Below are 19,576 nucleotides of genomic sequence, written 5' to 3' on the forward strand. Positions count from 1 at the left end.
GGACGAAATTTTTTTTAAAATCTAAAAATCCATTTAAAATCTAAAAATCCAAATCGGTTCAAGTTTCCAAAATTTTCACGAAAAAAAAAAAAAAAAAAAAAAAAAAAAAAAAAAAAAATTTTCTCGAACCCGATTACAGCAGCCACGGAAATTTTTCACCAAAATGAGATTTTCAAATCAGCTGATCGAAAGAAAAAAAAATTGAACCCAATTTTTTTTTTTTTTCAAATTCTTCTTTCTCGAACGGATTTGGCGAACATTTGCCGTTTTTGACGAAAATTTCGACTTTTTTCAGAATGTAAAAAAATACTCGAACCGGCACTACATACACTACAAAATATGTAGAAATAGTAAAATTATAGGACATAGGTAATAGGTAAAATAAAAAGTTAAGGAAAAAAATGAAATGAAAATTAGGTATTTAGGAGTTTTTTTTTATAATAATTTAATAATATTTCAATTTAAATAATAATAATAAAAATAGGAGTAAAAAAAAGTAATAATAATATTTTTTAAAATAAAAAAATGAGGAGCAAAACTTTTCGTTCGCTCCCGTACGGTCACTGCACAATTTCATTCTTCTTGGATGATTTTCGGTGCGCCCCAGGCAAAAAAAAAAAAAAAAAAAAGGAATGGAAAATTGAAAATACACGATTTCAAAACTCGTCCTCCTCCTCTTCCTCTCCCTCATGATACGAGGTAGCTCGCAGGAATTGCTGAATGTGTAGGGCCGCTAATCTAGTCTCGGTAGCGTCTATATTGTTCCTCGCGAGCCGCTGATCCTCCTCGTACGTCGCTACTAGGTAGCTACCTTCTTGAGCCGAAACTAGATCGCTACTCTGCACAGCTATTAAGTTGACACCCTCTTGAGCGGCTTGGTCACTCTGGGTTGCTACTAGGTACCTACCTTCGCTCTGAGCAGAAAGGTCGCTCCTCTCGCTTTGAACAGCTACCAGGTCGCCACTTTCATTCTGCAAAGATCCCAAGTCGCTCTCATTTTGCATGGCTACCACACCTTCCTTTTGGTTGCTATTTTGAGCGGCCTGGTCTTGGTCCGGGATGATAACTAGGTTTCGGGTAGCTACCAGGACGCTACTGGTCGCGCCGGGAGCGGCCTCTGGAATTCCGGAACCCGACACGAGTTCCGAAAGACGCTCTCATGTCTGGAAGAAAAAAAGGGCGGGAGTGTTAGGAGAAGTGATCTTGGTTAAGTGGAAGAGAAGGCTATGGTAAGTCACTCTCGCCATTTGTTGTCGTTGTAGCGGCTTCAGCTGTAGCCGAATGGTCATGGCAGAATAAAGAAAGGATATCTTTTTTTTTTCCTGTCATACACCGGGGTGATGGTATATTGCCATGTATTGGCTCGTCCTGAACCGCAGTCAACCGTCATGAAAAGCATCCAATCAGACCACAAGCGTCCAATGTAGCAGTTGTTTCATTGCTACGAAATAAAAACGGCGGTGAAACACTCATCTTTTTTTTTTTTTTTTTAAGCAGATGCCAGCTAGCTAGGCTGGTTAGGGTTAGCTGTTCTCCTCCCTGTTTATAGTACCTCAGCTAGACACTGGTCTACTCTCTGTTTAACGTTCCCTAGCCAAACGAACTCTAGCCAGTCACACACTAGAACTCTACTTTTTTTTATTTTTAAAGAGGTTTGACAGAGGGAACTGTAACTGCTATGGTCTTATCGTCCCGAAATCGAAGAGAGAAGGAAGACAGGGTTCGAATTCTCTTCCTTCCACATCTTTTCCGGCTTCTTACAATTCTTTCCACTTATACCTCCATCTCCTTCTTCGCCTTTTCGTTCCCCTCCTTCTTCTCCCCATCTTTCTCTTCCTCCTCTTGCAGTTTTTTCTTTGTTTAATCATGTTCTTAGACACACTTCTACTTCTTCTTCTTCTTCTTCTTCTTCTTCTTCTTCTTCTTCATCTTCTTCATTCTGTATGTGCTTGTCTCTCTTGATCTTCTCTTTTGTTTTTATTATTTCATTAGAATTCCTGTCATTCCTTCTCCTTATTTGATTTCTTCCTCTTCTTTGTTTCATTCCACTTCTAATGTTTTATTATTTTTTTGTTCATATTTTGTTATTATTATTACTATTGTTTTTATTATTCTTCAAGCTATCATACCTTCTATGGTTGTCATTCTAATTCTCCCTCTCTCTCTTCTTGTTCTTGTTCTTCGCCTTCTTTTTCTACTATCTCTTTTTCTTCTTTTGCAATATTCTTCTTCCTCTCCTTCTCCTCCTCCTCCTCCTTCTTCTTCTTTTTCTTCTTCTTCGTTCCTCTGGGTGTTCGCAAAATTAATTCCAGATCACACTTCGGAATATTAATATGTATTTGCTTTTTCATTTGCTTCCTTCTCTCCTTCTCTTCCTCCTTTCCATTCTCATATATCTCTTCTTCTTCCTTCTTGTTCTTTTTCCCCATCTTCCTCTTCTCATGTACTTTCTTTTCAACCTTCTCTGCGTCCTCCTATTTGAATTTTTCTCCCTCCTCTCTCTTTCTTCTTCTCTTCATTCTTCCTCTCCTTCATCAAACCCATCTCCTTCTTTTCCCTCTCCTCCTCCTCCTCCCTCTCTTATTTGAATGTCTTCTTCCCCTCTTCCTCTTTCTTCTTCTCCATAACATTCATCTCCTGTTTCTCCTTTTCCCCTCCGTCTCCTCTTCTTTCCGTTACTCTTCTTCTTCTTCTACTTTCTCCTTCTTCTCCTTTCCTCCCTTCTATATTCTCCCCTTCTCCTCTTCCTCCTCTTCTTCTTCTTCTTATTTTTATTTGCATTCGTGCTTCGCTCAAGTTTTGCGCTCTCTATACAGGGTGCACGAAAAGTAACCGAAATGTACAATAATACAGGGTCAACCTGTAGCCTGTAGGGTAAAACCCCCGCCCCTATTCACCTTATCAGTTATACAGGGACGTTAAACCTTTATTTAACAGCTCACAATCTTTTTTTTTTTTTTTAGTCCAAAATAAGCTTACCCACTCCTTCCTCTTTACAAAATCTCCTCCCCCTATGTGTGAGTGTGGTGAACCACTTTCGGTAAAACACCTGATCTCTTCCTGTCCAATCCATGAACCGGTGCGCCGTACATATAATCCCACTCCATCCCTAGGCAATACACCCGCCAGAGTGGGTTCCGTCATGGAGTTCTTGACCAAATTAGACCTATTCCACCGCATATAATATAACGTGGACTACGGCGCGAACGACCCAATAAGCGCAGGCATGTCAAACTCAAAATGTATAGAGGGCCATTTTTGATATTTGTTGAACATTGGCGGGCCGCAGGTATTCACCCCCCCCCCCAGTAAAAAAATTGTTGTAAAAAAAAAATCATGGGATTCATTTGTTTTTTAAAAAGAATACTGTGTGTGGGAGTCTCCAAATCTTGTACGTCTGAACTAGATCCAGCGTGCTAGTGATTTTAATCCAAATTTTTAGTAAGTAGGTAAAGTAGATATTATTTTATTAGATAGATACTTGACTAGGCGGGCCGCATGCGGCCCGCGGGCCGCCAGTTTGACATGCCTGCAATAAGGGTTAAAGCACCTAATTAGTAAAAAAGACCTCTTAAAAAAACCCTGTAGGGTTTTGTTGCAAATATTTTTAGTTTATTATGCGAAACACTTGTGAGTGTGTGTTTTTTTTTATACCATTGTTGTTCTTATTATACCACTAGTGTTATTATTATTGTATACAGGGTGGTTCGTGATTTGCGAACCACGCTTATATCTCAGAAACGGCTGGGAATTAAGGAATGAAATAAACGGCATCATAAATGATTGATTCCGTGACTGGATGTTGCGGGGCCCACTCAGCCCCGTGAGGAAAATGAGTAGCTATGTAATATAAATGCGCATAGCGACCGGTGCCAGCATGGTAGGTGAACATTCGGTTTTAGGATTATTGAAGATATTGGGAAAATCCTACAACGCTGCAGTGAGCACCAAAGTTGTGACATAATAATACAAAGAAACGGCATTTACATTTACATAATACGTAATTAAACAAGGTCTTTTGTTGTAAACATTATGTATTGTATTATGTTAAACCCATAAAATACTCGAGACCTTGGTTAGACTGCTGTGGCGAAGGGACGTTTTAGTCTCATTCGAGCAGAATCAACAAGGCATTCACCTGCCTCGGTAGCGTAGTGGTCAAGACGCTCGCCTGGTAAACAGGAGGGCGTGGGTTCGATCCCAGCCGAGGCATGGAATTTTATCCTCATTCGTTTGAGATTTTGACCACATAATAATGGAGCTCTAAGGGTTAGGTGGTAGAGAACGCCTGAGGCGTTAACCTCGCCTAGTGGTTACATGGTCTGTCTTTCTGTCCGTCTGTCTGTCCTTCTGTCTGTCCATCTGTCTGTCTGTAAACAAAATATCTCGAGAACGGTAAGAGCTAGAAACTTGAAATTTTGCATGCAGCTGTTAAAGTTGACTTTTGGTTAAGATCGGTGCAACACTTGGCGGCATTTCGGCCGCTTTTTGGTGGTTTTGGGTGTAATTCAATACCATCTCGGGAACGGTATGAGCTAGAGCCTTAAAATTTGGTATGTAGTCCACAAATGTGACAAGGATGAAACACAAAACGTTTGTTTAAGATAGGTGCTGCGGTTGGCGGTACTTTGACCGCTTTTTGGCGATTTTTAGCTATACTGACTAAACGGTTAGAGATATTGTAAAAGTTACAATAGAACAACACCCAAATAAGCATCATTCAATAGGATAAGGAAAGTCGTGTGATGTTCACACCAGATATTTTTTTTTTTTTTGCGCGATAAACAGAATTGAATGATAAGATGAGAGAGAGAGAGAGAGATAGGGAAAAGTTTTGAAAATGGAGAGTTTTTTCTGTTTTTTACTATTTTTTTACCTACTCGTTTTTTTTTTTCAGTTATCCTGCGTATAAAACTGTGTTGTTCTCTCTCTTTCTCTCTCTCTCGGTGCTGAGTGGTCCGTGGAAATGACGAAATTCAAAAGTGGTCAGAGGTTTGAGCAATCTTGGGATCCCCTGTACTGAAAGCCAGAATGTATCTGTAGTACATAAATCTGTGTTGCTCTCTACGAAGATAAATGACTGAAATGAGAGGCCTTGTCTAACCCTTTCACCCCCGACTTATTTTAGGACCAGAATCTTTATTTTTTCTGATCCAGGTATTGTTATTAGGGCTATAAATAAGGCCTCTACAAAGTTTCATGTCCTCCTAGGACTTCTGAACAAAAATCGATATGGAGACAAAACCAGACAAGTTAGCCAAGTGAATTTTACTGACGTCTTAGATCACAAAGGGAACGTTTGGAAAACACTGAGAACGGAATTTTTTCCATAGGTCTAGGATGATATACATATCCCACTCTTAAAAACAATGATTCTGTGGGATGTATTGTCCCTTTACGGGCGAAAGGGCTAAATTCCTGATATCTTGATAGTGTTACAGATGCTTTTGACGTGACTAGACACTAGACCATTGGTTCCCAACCTGGGGGTATTTACCCCCCGAGGGGTAAAATACACTTTTTCGAGGGGTAAAAAGAACTAAGCGCTAACTAAAAAAAAGAGAAAGATATAGAAAAAAAAGATGGGATGAAGGAAATTTAATATGTGACGATGTGAACGGACCCTTAAAATCTCGATATAAAACCTCTGAGATGTGCACTATGTGCTTTTGTTCTACTTATTGAAAATATGTTAAATTTAATAAATAGGTAAATTAAAAAAAATAAACCTACTGACCAACTGGGTACAATTTCAATATGTACTTGTTCTTTCCCTATCTATAGCTATTTCTATGCTTTACTTTTTATTGGGGGGGGGGGGGGGAAAGGGTAAATTTTGAGTTAAAAAGGGGGATTTTTTTAAAAAAAGGGGGGGAAACAGCATCTCGATATAAAACCTCTGAGATGTGCACTATGTGCTTTTGTTCTACTTATTGAAAATATGTTAAATTTAATAAATAGGTAAATTAAAAATAATAAACCTACTGACTAACTGGGTACAATTTCAATATGTACTTGTTCTTTCCCTATCTATAGCTATTTCTATGCTTTACTTTTTGGGGGGGGGGTAATGGCTAAATTTGAGCTTAAAAAGGGGTATTTGTCTGAAAAAGGTTGGGAACCACTGCACTAGACATACGTAGGGGCAACACTAGCCTATATATAGGGTGTTCAAGCTAAAAGTACCTCTGTAGGAAATTAACCCCGTAAGATCAGTTTTTTGCCCCATAAATTCCTGAAATACTGATGCTACAGATGCTTTTGACGTGGCTAGACACAGGGGAAAACTCCGACTTATACAGGGTGTACAACCTGAAATTACCCCATTGGAAATTAACCCGTAAATATAGACTCGTATTTTCTTACCTACAAGTGTACAGAACCTATGTACAATTGGACGGTGTTATGCAAAAAGGAACCAACCCTCAAATTTTGACATTTTGAGATATTGATACCAGGGCATTAAGAAAGTCAAAACTTACATTTTGCAAAAGAGTACATCTATGTAGGTATATGTATAATATTTATGTATTGACCTATGTACATCTATGTATGTTTATGTAATGACCTATGTACCTACACAGTACAGTGACTGCAGTTCGAGTTTCAAAGCAAAAACCCACAGAAAAGTTCAAAGTTGAAAACTTTGCAAGCTTTCGAGTGGGTAACCAATAACACTCCAGAACATTGAAACTGGGACAGAATTGAATGGACTTTGCAGAGGCCAGCAGCGATAGCATTTTGAATACACCAATTCCCAATGAATCACACAAGTTAAGTAACGTTGCACGTGGTTAGTATCTGGATGGGTGACCATGTGGGCAGTTGTGCGGTCTGACTTTTTCCAGTCCCAATAATTGAAATTCAAAAGTGGTCCGTGCCTTGAGCAAGTTTGGAAATCCCTGCTTTAAATTGACAGACCATAATCTACGTATTTTTACTTTTTATTGAACATTACCCATTAAATAAACAAGACCTTGTTTAGACTGCGGGAGTAAAGAGACTTTTCAGTCTCATTGTGGCAGGATAAACAAGGTATATTCTATTCTATTCTATTCTATTCTATTCTATTCTATTCTATTCTATTCTTTTCTATTCTATTCTTTGTTCTATTCTATTCTATTCCGAATATACTTAGGTAAGTTCTGTTAAGGTAGATAAGTTTCGACATAGTTTAAAGTTTGTCCACCCGCTTGTCGCAAAGTCACAACCTTTTGGAAAATTTTCACTGCAAAGTCATCCCGCATAGTTTTCCCTGCTGTCAAATTTTTCGCCATTTTTTTTTTTTTTTTTTTTTTTTTTTTTTAAGCCCCCAAATTCAAGATGAAAAAAAAACCCCTTTTTTAAATTAGTTTCGCAGTGATTGGCCGGCGTTTCCGTTCTTTATAATTCGGTTTAAACACTACAATCCGAGTGTTAACTCGGTTTAACACTCACATCCGAGTGTTAAACTCGGGTAACACTACATACCGAGTGGTTAAACTCGGTTTAACGTTAAACTCTTGGATTAAGCAATCTTGATTGGTTGAAAATTTTGAAACTAACCAATGAGCTTGTGTTTTATCCTATAATAGTTAAAATTAAACCGCGCGTTTAAACTTGGATTACAAAGTAGACGCACTACCACTACCCTCCACTTAGGTTAAAACTTCAAGCGCTTTTCAGGCAGAGGCTCTTTTCAGCTTTTTTTTTTTTTTTTTTTTTTTTTTTTTTTTCTTTGCACCTAAATGTAGTAAGATAGTAAAAGTAACCAACCTCAGTAGTGTAGTTTTTAGCACGGTGGTTCAAGTCAAAGTCACGGGTCATAAAATCTAGCGTACTGTAGTGTATTTAGCGGGAAACGAGATTTGTGACAGCTATGTTGTTTGTTGTTTTCAAATGCATAGGAATTATCTATTAGGCCATTTTCCTAACACAATTAATATAAAAATCCCTTTTTTAAAAAAAAAAAAAAAAAAAAAAAAAAAAAAAAATGGCCTCTAATTTCGAACATAATTAAATGATTAATAAAAAAAATAATAATTAAATAAAAAATAAAATAAATAATAACATCCACCCCAACCACCCTCTATAAGCCACTGTTCGGATTCATGCCACACCCCGCCTCCTCGCCTGGATACGGGACTGCTTGTGAGGTGACCTTTCTTTGTCCTGAAATTGATTTAAAAAGGTAACATTACCTGAGGGGATGATCCTTTTTTATCCTCCGCCTCTGTAATTGAATGACAAAGGCTTAAACATTGAAATATATACATATCAGTCGCGTATCCTACTTAAAAACTAGGGGGAACACTACTTGCCTTCCTCTCCGGGGTTTTTCTCTTCTCCCTTGCTTACCACACTTTTGGTGGATTTCATTAATGACTGAATGAGATATTTCACTAATGGGAGAATTTTTTAATAATCCAAGATCCAAAAAGGAGTTTTTAGTAATCCAAAAAGGAGGGATTTTTAAAAACTCCCTTTTTGATCATTAAAAATTCTTCCATTGGTGAAATCTCTGATGAAGTCATTGGTGAAATCTCTGATGAAGTCATTGGTGAAATCCACCATTTATTTCCAAATACTTTCCCTAGGGCGACGACGAGACCTTGTTTTTTTTTTTTTTTTTTTTAAAAAAAAAAAAAAATTTTATTTTAAAATTTTAAATTAGATCTTTTTTTAATAAGAAATTTACGTAGGTCCCTATTTTTTTTATATAAATTTACCTAAAAAATATAATATCGATCTTTTTTACGTGTTGGTTGTTGCCCCTTCATTTTTGCATCATCAAAAGTATGTTTACAAAAAACGCTGTAACTCATCCAGGTTCTATTAAAAAAAAAACCGTTTTACGCAAAAAGGGCGAAAAATCCATATTTCCCTTTTTGCACCCAGCTCCTCAATTAATGGAGTTAGACCTTGTTTAGACTGCGGTGATAAAGGAACTTTTTAGCTCTATTCGAGCAGGATAAACAAGGTAGGTATTCATTTTTATTATTTGTGTAAATAGTGTTTAGTGAAGACAATTCCTCCTGAAAAATAAATAAATAAATAAAGCACTGTTTGTACTAATATTGAAATTCTTCTCGACCTGTCACGATACGACACTGACAACTGCCTTCATTTGTAACGATACAAGTATATTGGGCCCCCCCTAACACAATTATTTAGAGGATAAAAAGGAGCTTTAGGGGTCCCCCTTTTTGAATGAAAAAAGCTTTAGGGTTCGCCCTTTTAGGATAATCCCCAATTTGTGCGAGCTGAGAATAAAAGAGAACCTGCTCGTGCAGGATTTATCAATTATTTATTTATTATATTGTTATTATTATCTATTATTATTATTATTATTATTATTATTATTATTATTATTATTATTATTATTATTATTATATTATTATTATTATTTCGGGTCAGTGATGTTGAATATTATGTTGCTGTTTTCAGGACTACATGCAAAAGATTTTTTTTTTTAAACAATAAAACAAAACAAAAAATCATTATTTTTCAAGGATATTTTCAATTAAATATCTGAATATTTGCCTGTATAATTTTTGAACGCCCTGATTTGTAATTTCATTCTCAGCCTACCCCATGCTTTGATTTGTTTCAATTTGATGCCAGGTTTTTCCATAATTTATGCCATTTAATCATGTCTAGGTGCATGAACCAGCAACTTTTACTAATGGTCCAAACGTGTCATCGAAAATTTGAGTGATTAGTGGAAATTTCAAAACCTCTTGGGCCGAAAAAATCTCTTGTGCGATTAAGCTCATTTTTAGCATGGTGGATTTGTAAATGAGCAAAATATGCGCTACAGGTGAACTGAAAACACACATGTGATTCATGAGAAATCACTACGTTCACATAAACTGACCGTTTGGTGTGGTTTGTGTGATATGTGTGAAAAAATGGTGGAAAACTGGGTCCAACGAATGGGCTCCTGTAAGAGAGCACTTGGGGGCAAATGACTGTTATTGAATTCCATAAATAATGGCACAGTGTGTACTTTCCATGGAAATATTACTTTTTTTTTAAGAGGTTTGACAGAGGGACCTGTAACTGCTATGGTCTTATCGTCCCGAAGAGAGAAGGAAGACAGGATAGGAGAAAGCCAGCCGTTCCGAGAACGAACATTATCCCATCAGGATAAAAACCGCCCCGGGCGGGAATCGAACCCGCGGCCTAGCGCTTACAAGGCAGGCGCTTACTTTTTTTGATACTCCAAATAACCTGCGTTTTATTAGCATTTCAAATGTGGGCGTTAAAGGGTTAATGGAACACCCTTTACAAATACCCACTAGGTTAGGTAAGTTCTACCATTGGCCATTCAATATTTTCATTATTTCCCATACCTAGGGCACAGATCGGTATAGGAATGTTTTATTAATTTGTACCCAGGTAAATTTCAGTTCAATTATAAAACGGGGAAAAAAAGAAATGGAGGAGGGAAAAATCCCCCATGTTTTGAAATTCAGGTGGGTACATAACACCCTTCAATTAATTAACTCTTCCTTCCCTTTTCAGTCCGTCCTTCCTTTATTATTACAATAGTAATGAAAAGGTATAAGGGACGGATTATTGTATTCGCTTCGGTGTCGTCCGTCTGTTCTCCGTCTCTCTCTTTCCCTCTCTCCGCCATAGTTCTCTCTCTCTCTCTCTTCCTCCCTATCTCTCTCTTTCTCTCACCTCTATCTCTCTCACGCTCTCTCTTTTCCCAATCTTTCTCTCTGCCTCTCTCCTTCTCTCACTATCCCTTTCCCCCTCCGTCTCTCTCTCTCCCTCCTTTTCTCTCTCCCCTCCCCCTTTCTCTCGCCCTCTCCCTCTCTCTTTCTTTTTCTACATCTCTTTCTCACTCCTCTCTCTCTCTCACACCCTATCTCTATCACTCTCTTCCTTTCTTTCTCTCTCACTCTCTCTCGCCCTCTCTCTTTTTTTTCTTTCTTTCTCTCTCTCTCTCTCTCTCTCTCTCTCTCTCTCTCTCTCTCTCTCTCTCCAAAAGTGCAAAGAGAGACAGAGAGGGAGAGACAGGGAGGAAGAGAGAGAGAGAAGGAGAGGAAAAAGAGAGGGAGGAAAGAAGAGACAAAGAGAGAGAGGGTGAGGAAGATATAAATTGTGAGTGAGTGAGAAAGGGGGAGAGAGAGAGAGGGGGGAAGAGGGAGAGGTTTGACGTGTAATTTTCAAGTCAATCAAACGGTGTTTTTTATGGTCACATAAAATATTGTTTTTGGGGGGCGTTCGTTTGCTTCCTCAAATTTTTATGCAAGTAGCTTTGTATTTTATTTTACCAATTATTTCATGACATAATATATCTCTGCTACCAGAAATTTTTTGATTGACCTATTAGGTATTAGTTTCATTGTGTGGTGTATTGGTCAAGGCACTCGCCTGGTAAACAGGAGGGCGTGGGTTCAATCCCAGCCAAGGTATGGAATTTTATCCTCAATATAATTTGAGAATTTGACCACAATAATAGTAGTAGCCTACTACTGGAGTAAAGGGACTTTTCAGTCCTATGCGAGCAGTATAAATAAGCACTATTATTATTATTTATATATTCTTCAATCATCATTATTATTTATTTTTATTATTATTATTATTTTTATTATTATTATTATTATTATTATTATTATTATTATTATTATTATTATTATTATTATTATTATTATTATTATTATTATTATTATTATTATTATTATTATTATTATTATTATTATTATTATTATTATTATTATTATTATTATTATTATTATTATTATTATTATTATTATTATTATTATTATTATTATTATTATTATTATTATTATTATTATTATTATTATTATTATTATTATTATTATTATTATTATTATTATTATTATTATTATTATTATTATTATTATTATTATTATTATTATTATTATTATTATTATTATTATTATTATTATTATTATTATTATTATTATTATTATTATTATTATTATTATTATTATTATTATTATTATTATTATTATTATTATTGCACTGATTTTTTATCAATTAGGTACATACATAGGTACATATTCCGTAGTATTATGTGGCCATTTCCAAATCATCGCCATTTCCAAATTGGCACACACCGCGTCACCCATCCATTTTACCACCAAAGCCACCAGTTTTCCATTCGGAATGGGTTTTTATTTCTTTCCGTTGTTGTAGTTTTTTTTTTCCAGCGTTTTTCCTCCTGTCACTGTTATTTTGACAACATGTTGTGATGGCTGGGCTGGGCTGTACCTGAGTGGTGACTAGTGGTCATTATGGGTGACTCTGTTCAAAGCCTAGCCATTCGGTGGGTGCGGAAATCAACATAGGTACCGTTTGGTGTAAAGTGGCGTTTTTTTCCCAAGAGGTTTGATATAGAGAACTCTAACTGCAAGGGTATTATCGTCCCGAAATGAAAGAGAGAAGAGGGACAGGATAGGAGAAAGTCAGCCGTTCCGAGAACGAACCTTATCCCTTCGGGAATCGAACCAGGGCGGGAATCGAACCCGCGCTTACAAGGCTGGCTTTCTCCTATCCTGTCTTCCGTCTCTCTTTGATTTCGGAACCATAAGACCTTAGCAGTTACAGTTCCCTCTATTAAATCTCTTCAGACCTAAAGTTTTATTTCTTATGAACGCCGTGTTACTTAGTACGTATGCAATGTGCAAGGATTGAAAAATTAGTGGAGATGACTTTTTCATTTATCTCACCCCTCTATCAAACCTCTTTACTTACTTACTTGATCCACAGCCTTCACAGACTGCAAGGGTCCTTGACTTTACTGCCCAGCCTTCTCTATCCGTGTCTGTCCTGTGTGATCTACCAATCTTGTCGTACTTCGATGTCTTGGAGGATCAAAGATCTTTCAAAAATATAAATGACTAGCCGAAATCCGTCTCTTCGCTCCGGATTCGTCGCTTCGCTCCGGATTTCTGCTAGTAAATCCTTAAGGCATGGCCGTTCATGTCACTCATCCATTTAGTGGTCTTGCTCGGCGTAGCTTAACAAAAACGAACCGGAAAATAGCCTATAACCTTCACGGGAGTGCAAGCAATAAGTTGACAAAGTTTCATAGCAATCGGATGAGCGGTTTGGCCAGGCATAAAGTTCGAAAAAACACACAAACAAACAAATACCTATTCATTTTTATATATTAGAACACAAACAAATATTCATTTTTATATATTAGATAATCACTTTATCATAACTTTAGGCTTCACGGTCTACGCCTATTGGTCAGGGACTAGGGCCTACAATTCTGTTTTGTTCCGCGTATGTTGGTGACAGGTAACCTGGGCCGTACTATAACCAGATAATGGATAGGGGAAAAAATATAAAACAGGAAATGTTAAACCAGAGAGAACGAGACAATAGAGCGAGAGAGAGAGAGAGAGCGAGAGAGAGAGAGAGAACCAGAGAGAACACGAGAATAGAGTGAGTGAGAGAGAGAGAGTGGGAGAGAGAGAGAGAGAACAAGAGAATAGAGTGAGTGGGAGAGAGAGAGGGATAAAGAGAGAGAGAGAGAGAGAGAGAGAACCAGAGATAACAAGAGAATAGAGAGAGTGAGTGAGTGAGAGAGAGTGGGAGAGACATAGAGAGAGAGAGGGATAAAGAGAGAGAGAGAGAGAGAGAGTGGGAGAGACAGAGAGAGAGAGAGGGATAAAGAGAGAGAGAGAGAGATAAAGAGACAGAGAGAGGGAGGGATAAAGAGACAGAGAGAGAGAGGGAGAGGAATAAAGAGAGAGAGTGAGAGAGTGGGATAAAGAGAGAGAGAGTGGGAGAGACAGAGAGAGAGAGAGAGAGAGAGATGGATAAAGAGAGAGAGAGAGATAAAGAGACAGAGAGAGAGGGATAAAGAGACAGAGAGAGAGAGGAATAAAGAGAGAGAGAGTGGGAGTTAGGATCTGTGGGAGAATAGGGAGGAGAAGGACGAGGAGAGAGGAAGGGTGTTAGATAGCAGATAAAAAGCGGTTTGAATACACCAGACGATAAGACCTGGCAAGTTACAGATCCCTCTACATACATGTACCTTTTTTAAGACGAGTGTTTCACCGCCCTTTTTGTTTCGTACCAATGAAACAACTGCTACATTAGACTCGGGTGGTCTGTGTCGCAGCATGTCTATCCCGTAGTATGCCTCTCATCAGATGGGCGAGAAGAGACACAATACTTCCCATTTAGGTCAACACGAGAACGCCAGACAGTAACCCGTTGAAATATTTGCAATCGAAAAACGAGTACACATTTTTGTCGATGGTGGGGATCGAAACCGAGACCTTCTGCATGGTAAGCAAACGCGGTTAACCTGAGCAGTTACAGTTCCCTCTACAAATATAGGCATACGTGTACGAAACCTCTACTTTTAAATCCTTTAAATACGAAACCTCTACTTTTAAATCCTTTAAATACGAAACCTCTACTTTTAAATCCTTTTTCTGTGATTAAGCCTATAGCCTACGTTGTTAATTTAAAATTATTGTGGCATTTAATAGAACACAAACAAAATCTAAATTAATTTTAAACGCTATAAACTATAAACCATCTAAATCCAAAATAGGTTCTCCATCCAAATTGACCTTATGCCACGTTTCTTCATCTAGTCTCCCATCAGGATACTCCATCTTCGTATCCAAGGAGACTCTCTCCCGAAATAAATCTTGAGCGAGCCCTTCGGATACACATACTGGCTGCTCTCATAATTGCTACAGTCGCTCTGGCTGTTTGTCATTTTTCATTCAATAACCACGCCCTCTATTCCCTCTGATTGCAGGCGCCTCATTTGCCACGCAGAACGAGCTCGGGGACAATCAGATCGACAGTGTTGCCAGCTCGCTCCCCCCCGAGCTGCCCCTCAAGTCCGACACCTACTTCGATCCGGCAACGCCGCGTAATGTCACGGCCCTCGTGGGCAAGTCCGCCTATCTGAGCTGCAAGGTGCGCAACCTGGCGAACAAAACGGTAAGTTGATGAGTTACAATGTTGTCAAACTATTTTTTTGTTCCTAATCACGTAGTCTTTTTTTTTTTTTTTTTTTTTTTTTTTTTTTTTTGTTTCTGCAGTTATGGCCGGCGTTTAAATTCGGTTTAACACTACAATCCGAGTGTTAAACTCGGTTTAACACTACAATCCGAGTGTTAAACTCGGTGTAACACTACAATCCGAGTGTTAAACTCGGTTTAACGTTAAACTCTTGGATTAAGCAATCTGATTGGTTGAAAATTTTGAAACTAACCAATGAGCTTGTGTTAATCCATAATAGTTAAAATTAAACCGCGTTTAAACTTGGATTACAAAGTAGACGCACTACCACTACCCTCCACTTAGGGTTAAAACTTCAAGCGCTTTTCAGGCAGAGGCTCTTTTCAGCTTTTTTTTTTTTTTTTTTTTTTTTTTTTTTTTTTTTGCCCTTAAATGTAGAAAGATAATATTTCTTGTCACTTTGTCAAGATAGGACAAAAGGTCACAGGAAGACAAAGGATAATTCAGGCGCTAGAAAATTATAACTCGGTGTAGTTTTTAGCACGGTGGTTCAAGTCCAAGTCAGGTCATAAAATCTAGCGTACTGTAGGTATTTAGCGGGAAACGAGATTTGTGACAAGCTATGTTGTTTGTTGTTTTCAAATGCATAGGAATTATCTATTAGGCCATTTTCCTAACACAATTAATATAAAAATCCCTTTTTTACAAAAAAAAAAAAAAAAAAAAAAAAAAAAATGGCCTCCCCTGTGCCCCCCCCCTGGCTACGCCCATGAATAATAATAATAATAATAGTCCAGGGGAAAAAGTCATTTACCAAATCGTCTAAATCCCCTCCGTCTAAAGGTGAAAAACAAAAGTGTGATGCGTTATGTTCCGTAGAGGGAGAAAGGGGAATGATTCCCATAAAGAAGGGAGAAGAAGCTGGGTCCGTCCCTCCGGGAATTTTTAGCCCGTAGTTTATTCGATCGTGGTTAAAGAAAATAAGTACCTATGTACTTACCTAATTTGTTTATGTTTAATATTCAGTTTATTATTATTGATTTGATTTTTGATTTCACTTTCAAAAAAAATCATGTAATGATTTAAAATCTAGACTAGAGCCCGTTCTCCCTTTATTCCCAATATAATGTTGAAGTCACCCATCCATTTATTGGCCTTGCTCGGCGTAGCTTAACATAGGTGACGCTGAAACCGGTCTTAAATTATCGACTGAAGTGTTATCTAAAACTTTCTCGCTTTGAGTTCATAGGTCGCCGTCGCGACAAATTTCAAGATCAGATCTCATTTGTGTGAGAAAATGTAAAAAACAAAAACAAAAACCAGTTTTTTTTTTTTTTGTTTTGGCTCTTTGGTTTTCTGGAAAAATTTGCACCACCACTTTCGTGTTCCTGGTAAAAAGACCTTTAATTTGATATATAGGTCGACCAGGTTTGGATAAGTCCCTTCTACGGGAACAGACAGACAGACACCGAAGCGAATACAATAGTCCGTCCCTTATACCTTATATTATTACTGTTGTAATAATAAAGGAAGGACGGACTGAAAAAGAGGGAAGAGGGTGGAGGAGAAGACACAAAGCACATGGCGTGAAATGAAGCACGGAAGTTAGAAAAAAATGGAGGAGAGAAAAAAGGGATTTTTTATGGGTGTTGTTGAGGGGGGACAAAAAATATGTCACACGTTTTTTTTTTTTTTTTTTTTTTTTAAATCATGATTAAGTTTTGAGTTACAATGTTGCCAAACTATTTTTTTTTTTCTTTTCAATAAAACAATTTTTATTTGTTTTTAAACGTATACCATAAATTTCTCCAAAATTAATTATTTTATTCCTTGTCTAAACTGTAGACATAATTGTCTACAATTGTGGCTACTAAGGAGGGGTTCATGTTGCCAAACTATTTCTTTTTACGGTAGAAGTTGATTTACAAATTTGTAAATTACAATGATGCCAAACTATTTTTTTTCTCACTCACGTATTGGGAATTTCCCCTCAATTCCACCCTCCCATTTGGGAGGAATTGTGGCAACCCTGTAAGTCCGCAAACTAACAAAAACTGTTGTATTTACAATAGAATTACATAGGTACAACAAAAGGTACCATACAAAAGTATTTTACAATTTCACATTCAAATTTAGATTCCTTCAAAATTAAAACCATCTCTCCCTTCCTTTCTCTCTCTCTCCCCCACTCTATGTCTCTCTCTCCCTCTCTCTTTCTCTCATTCTTTCTACATATTTCTCTATTTCACTTATTCCCTCTCCCTCACTCTTTTCATTTCTCTTTATACCTCAATTCCTCTCTCTCCCTCCCTTTCATAAATCTCTCTCTCCCTCCCCCTCCACATATCTCTGTCTCTCTCACTCATGTTGCGTTGCTAATTACATTTGAAATTATCTCGGCTGGAATTTTAATTATGGAATAACCATTTTCCCTCTCTCTCTCTCTTTCCCTTCCTTCTTCCTCTCTCTCTCTCTCTCTCTCTTGCACATTTTACCTTTTTCCAGCCTTTTTAACAACATAAAAAAATCACGGATTTATTTTTACTAATATTATTATTATTATTATTATTATTATTGAACTGTACCTTATAGGTTTTATAGAGGGAACTGTAGGTTTTATAGAGGGAACTGTACCTTAAGAACTATAGGTTTTATAGAGGGAACTGTACCTTAATGCACCTCTCAAAGCGGATTTCTCGGTTTAGGAGGGACCCGCCTCATTTGGGAACCCCTGCTTTTTCCGTCCCCAGACGGAATTTCGGTGAAATCGTTCCCACATGAATAGCAAGTTGAGCAGAGTATACCTTGTTTATGCTGTGAGATTACTTTGTGCTACTCTGAATTACGTTTACTGTGAGCTTACTTTGTGCTATAGGGAAACCGACAAGGAAGCTGTACTTGAAAAGTCCAGGTATGCTCACATTGGAAACCGAAATCTGTAACCACGGAGATACCTGCCTCGGTGGTGTAGTGGTCAAGGCGCTCGCCTGGTAAACAGTGGGTTCAATCCCAGTCGAGGTATGGAATTTTATCCTCATATAATTTGAGAGTTTGACCACAATAATGGTAGTAGCCTACTGCTGGAGTAAAGGGACTTTTCAGTCCTATGCAAGCAGTATGAATAAGCACTATTATTATTATTATTATCTTATCGTCCCAAAAGCGAAGAGAAGAAAGGATAGAAGAAAGCCAGCCGTTCCGAGAACGAACCATCTGTCAAGAATGAAGCTTGCCCCATAAGCGTCCTCTTTTTAGAGGGGTGCCCTCTCTCCCCTGTCGCGACCTATGAATCTAATTTGTGACACAACAAACTTTTCGCTAAACTTTCTATGTAGTTTCTTCTCTCCGTTTTCTTCTCCTCCTTCTCTATCTTCTTCTTCTTCTTCTTCCTCCTCTTCTTCTTCTTCTTCTTCCTCCTCTTCTTCTTCTTCTTCTTCCTCCTCTTCTTTTTCTTCTTCTTCCTCCTCTTCTTTTTCTTCTTCTTCTCTATTTTCATCTTCTTCTCTATCTTCTCCTTCTTCTCTATCATCTTCTTCTTCTTCTTTTTCTTCTTCTTCTTTTTCTTCTTCTTCTTCTTCTTCTTCCTCCTCTTCTTTTTCTTCTTCTTCTTCTTCTCTATTTTCTTCTTCTTCTCTATTTTCATCTTCTTCTCTATCTTCTCCTTCTTCTCTATCATCTTCTTCTTTTTCTTCTTCTTTTTCTTACTGAAAAACGTAAACGGAGGTTTAAAATTCGCCCTTGACAGGAACATGAAAGTTTATGAAAAACAAGGTACCTACTCGTCACTTCTATTAAGATCGCCGCAAAGAACAGAAAATAATGTTGCACATGCACAATCATTAGTAGGTGGATATACATATTTATTTTAATATTGTCAGTTTATTTGAAATCACGATTTTTTGTTTGTGTATTTTTGTTTTTATTTTTATTTATTTATTTATTTTTTTTGTACCAAAGCCAACTTTTGCGATATCACAGCTATTAAAAAAATAGAAGCAAGTTTTTTTTTTTTAAATTATAATTTCTATTTAGAAAAAAAACCCTATTTTTATCAGCTTTTCTTTCTTTTAAATGCCAGAATTTAGAATAGAAAAAATGTCTTTTTTGTACTGCCAGAATGAGACTGAAAATACGCAATGACCTCACTCATAAAGTACTTGTGAGGAGCACTGCTGCTTCCTCACAAGATGATAAAATTATTGAGTTTATGGCAGTGGCTATTCACTGTCGACTCCGGAAAGAGTGAAAGGCACCTTCAGGATATAATTTGATTTTCATCAGAAATAATATTTTAATTTCCCTTGACGAGCATTTCTAATATTTTAACTCTTTCTCTTCTTTGTCTCGTTTTTAGTCCGTCCTTCCTTTATTATTACAATAGTAATAAAAAGGTATAAGGGACGGACTATTGTATTCGCTTCGGTGTCTGTCACTCGCTAGCTCGCTCGGTCGGTCTGTCTGTCTGTCCCCATAGAAGGACTTATCCAAACCTGGTCGACCTATATATCAAATTAAAGGTCTTTTTACCAGGAACACGAAAATGGTGGTGCAAATTTTGTCCAGAAAACCATAAAGCCAAAAAACAAAAAAAAAAAAACTGTTTTTTGGGGGATTTTTT

General features: G+C 37.3%; 1 protein-coding gene across 1 annotated transcript in view; it reads left to right on the forward strand.

The window, feature by feature from the left end:
- Positions 1 to 14,730: 14,730 nt before the first annotated feature.
- Positions 14,731 to 19,576, forward strand: part of LOC103513310 (zwei Ig domain protein zig-8-like) — a gene marked incomplete at its 5' end in the record, with an annotated part of 31,499 nt that continues 26,653 nt past the window's right edge. Inside the window, one exon of the mRNA XM_026826544.1 lies at positions 14,731 to 14,937. Coding sequence (XP_026682345.1) covers positions 14,731 to 14,937 — 207 coding nt within the window. The remainder of the gene's footprint in view (positions 14,938 to 19,576) is intronic.

The sequence above is a fragment of the Diaphorina citri genome, unplaced genomic scaffold (assembly GCF_000475195.1).
Source record: "Diaphorina citri unplaced genomic scaffold, Diaci psyllid genome assembly version 1.1 scaffold952, whole genome shotgun sequence".
In the NCBI taxonomy this organism is placed as follows: Eukaryota; Metazoa; Arthropoda; class Insecta; order Hemiptera; family Psyllidae; genus Diaphorina; species Diaphorina citri.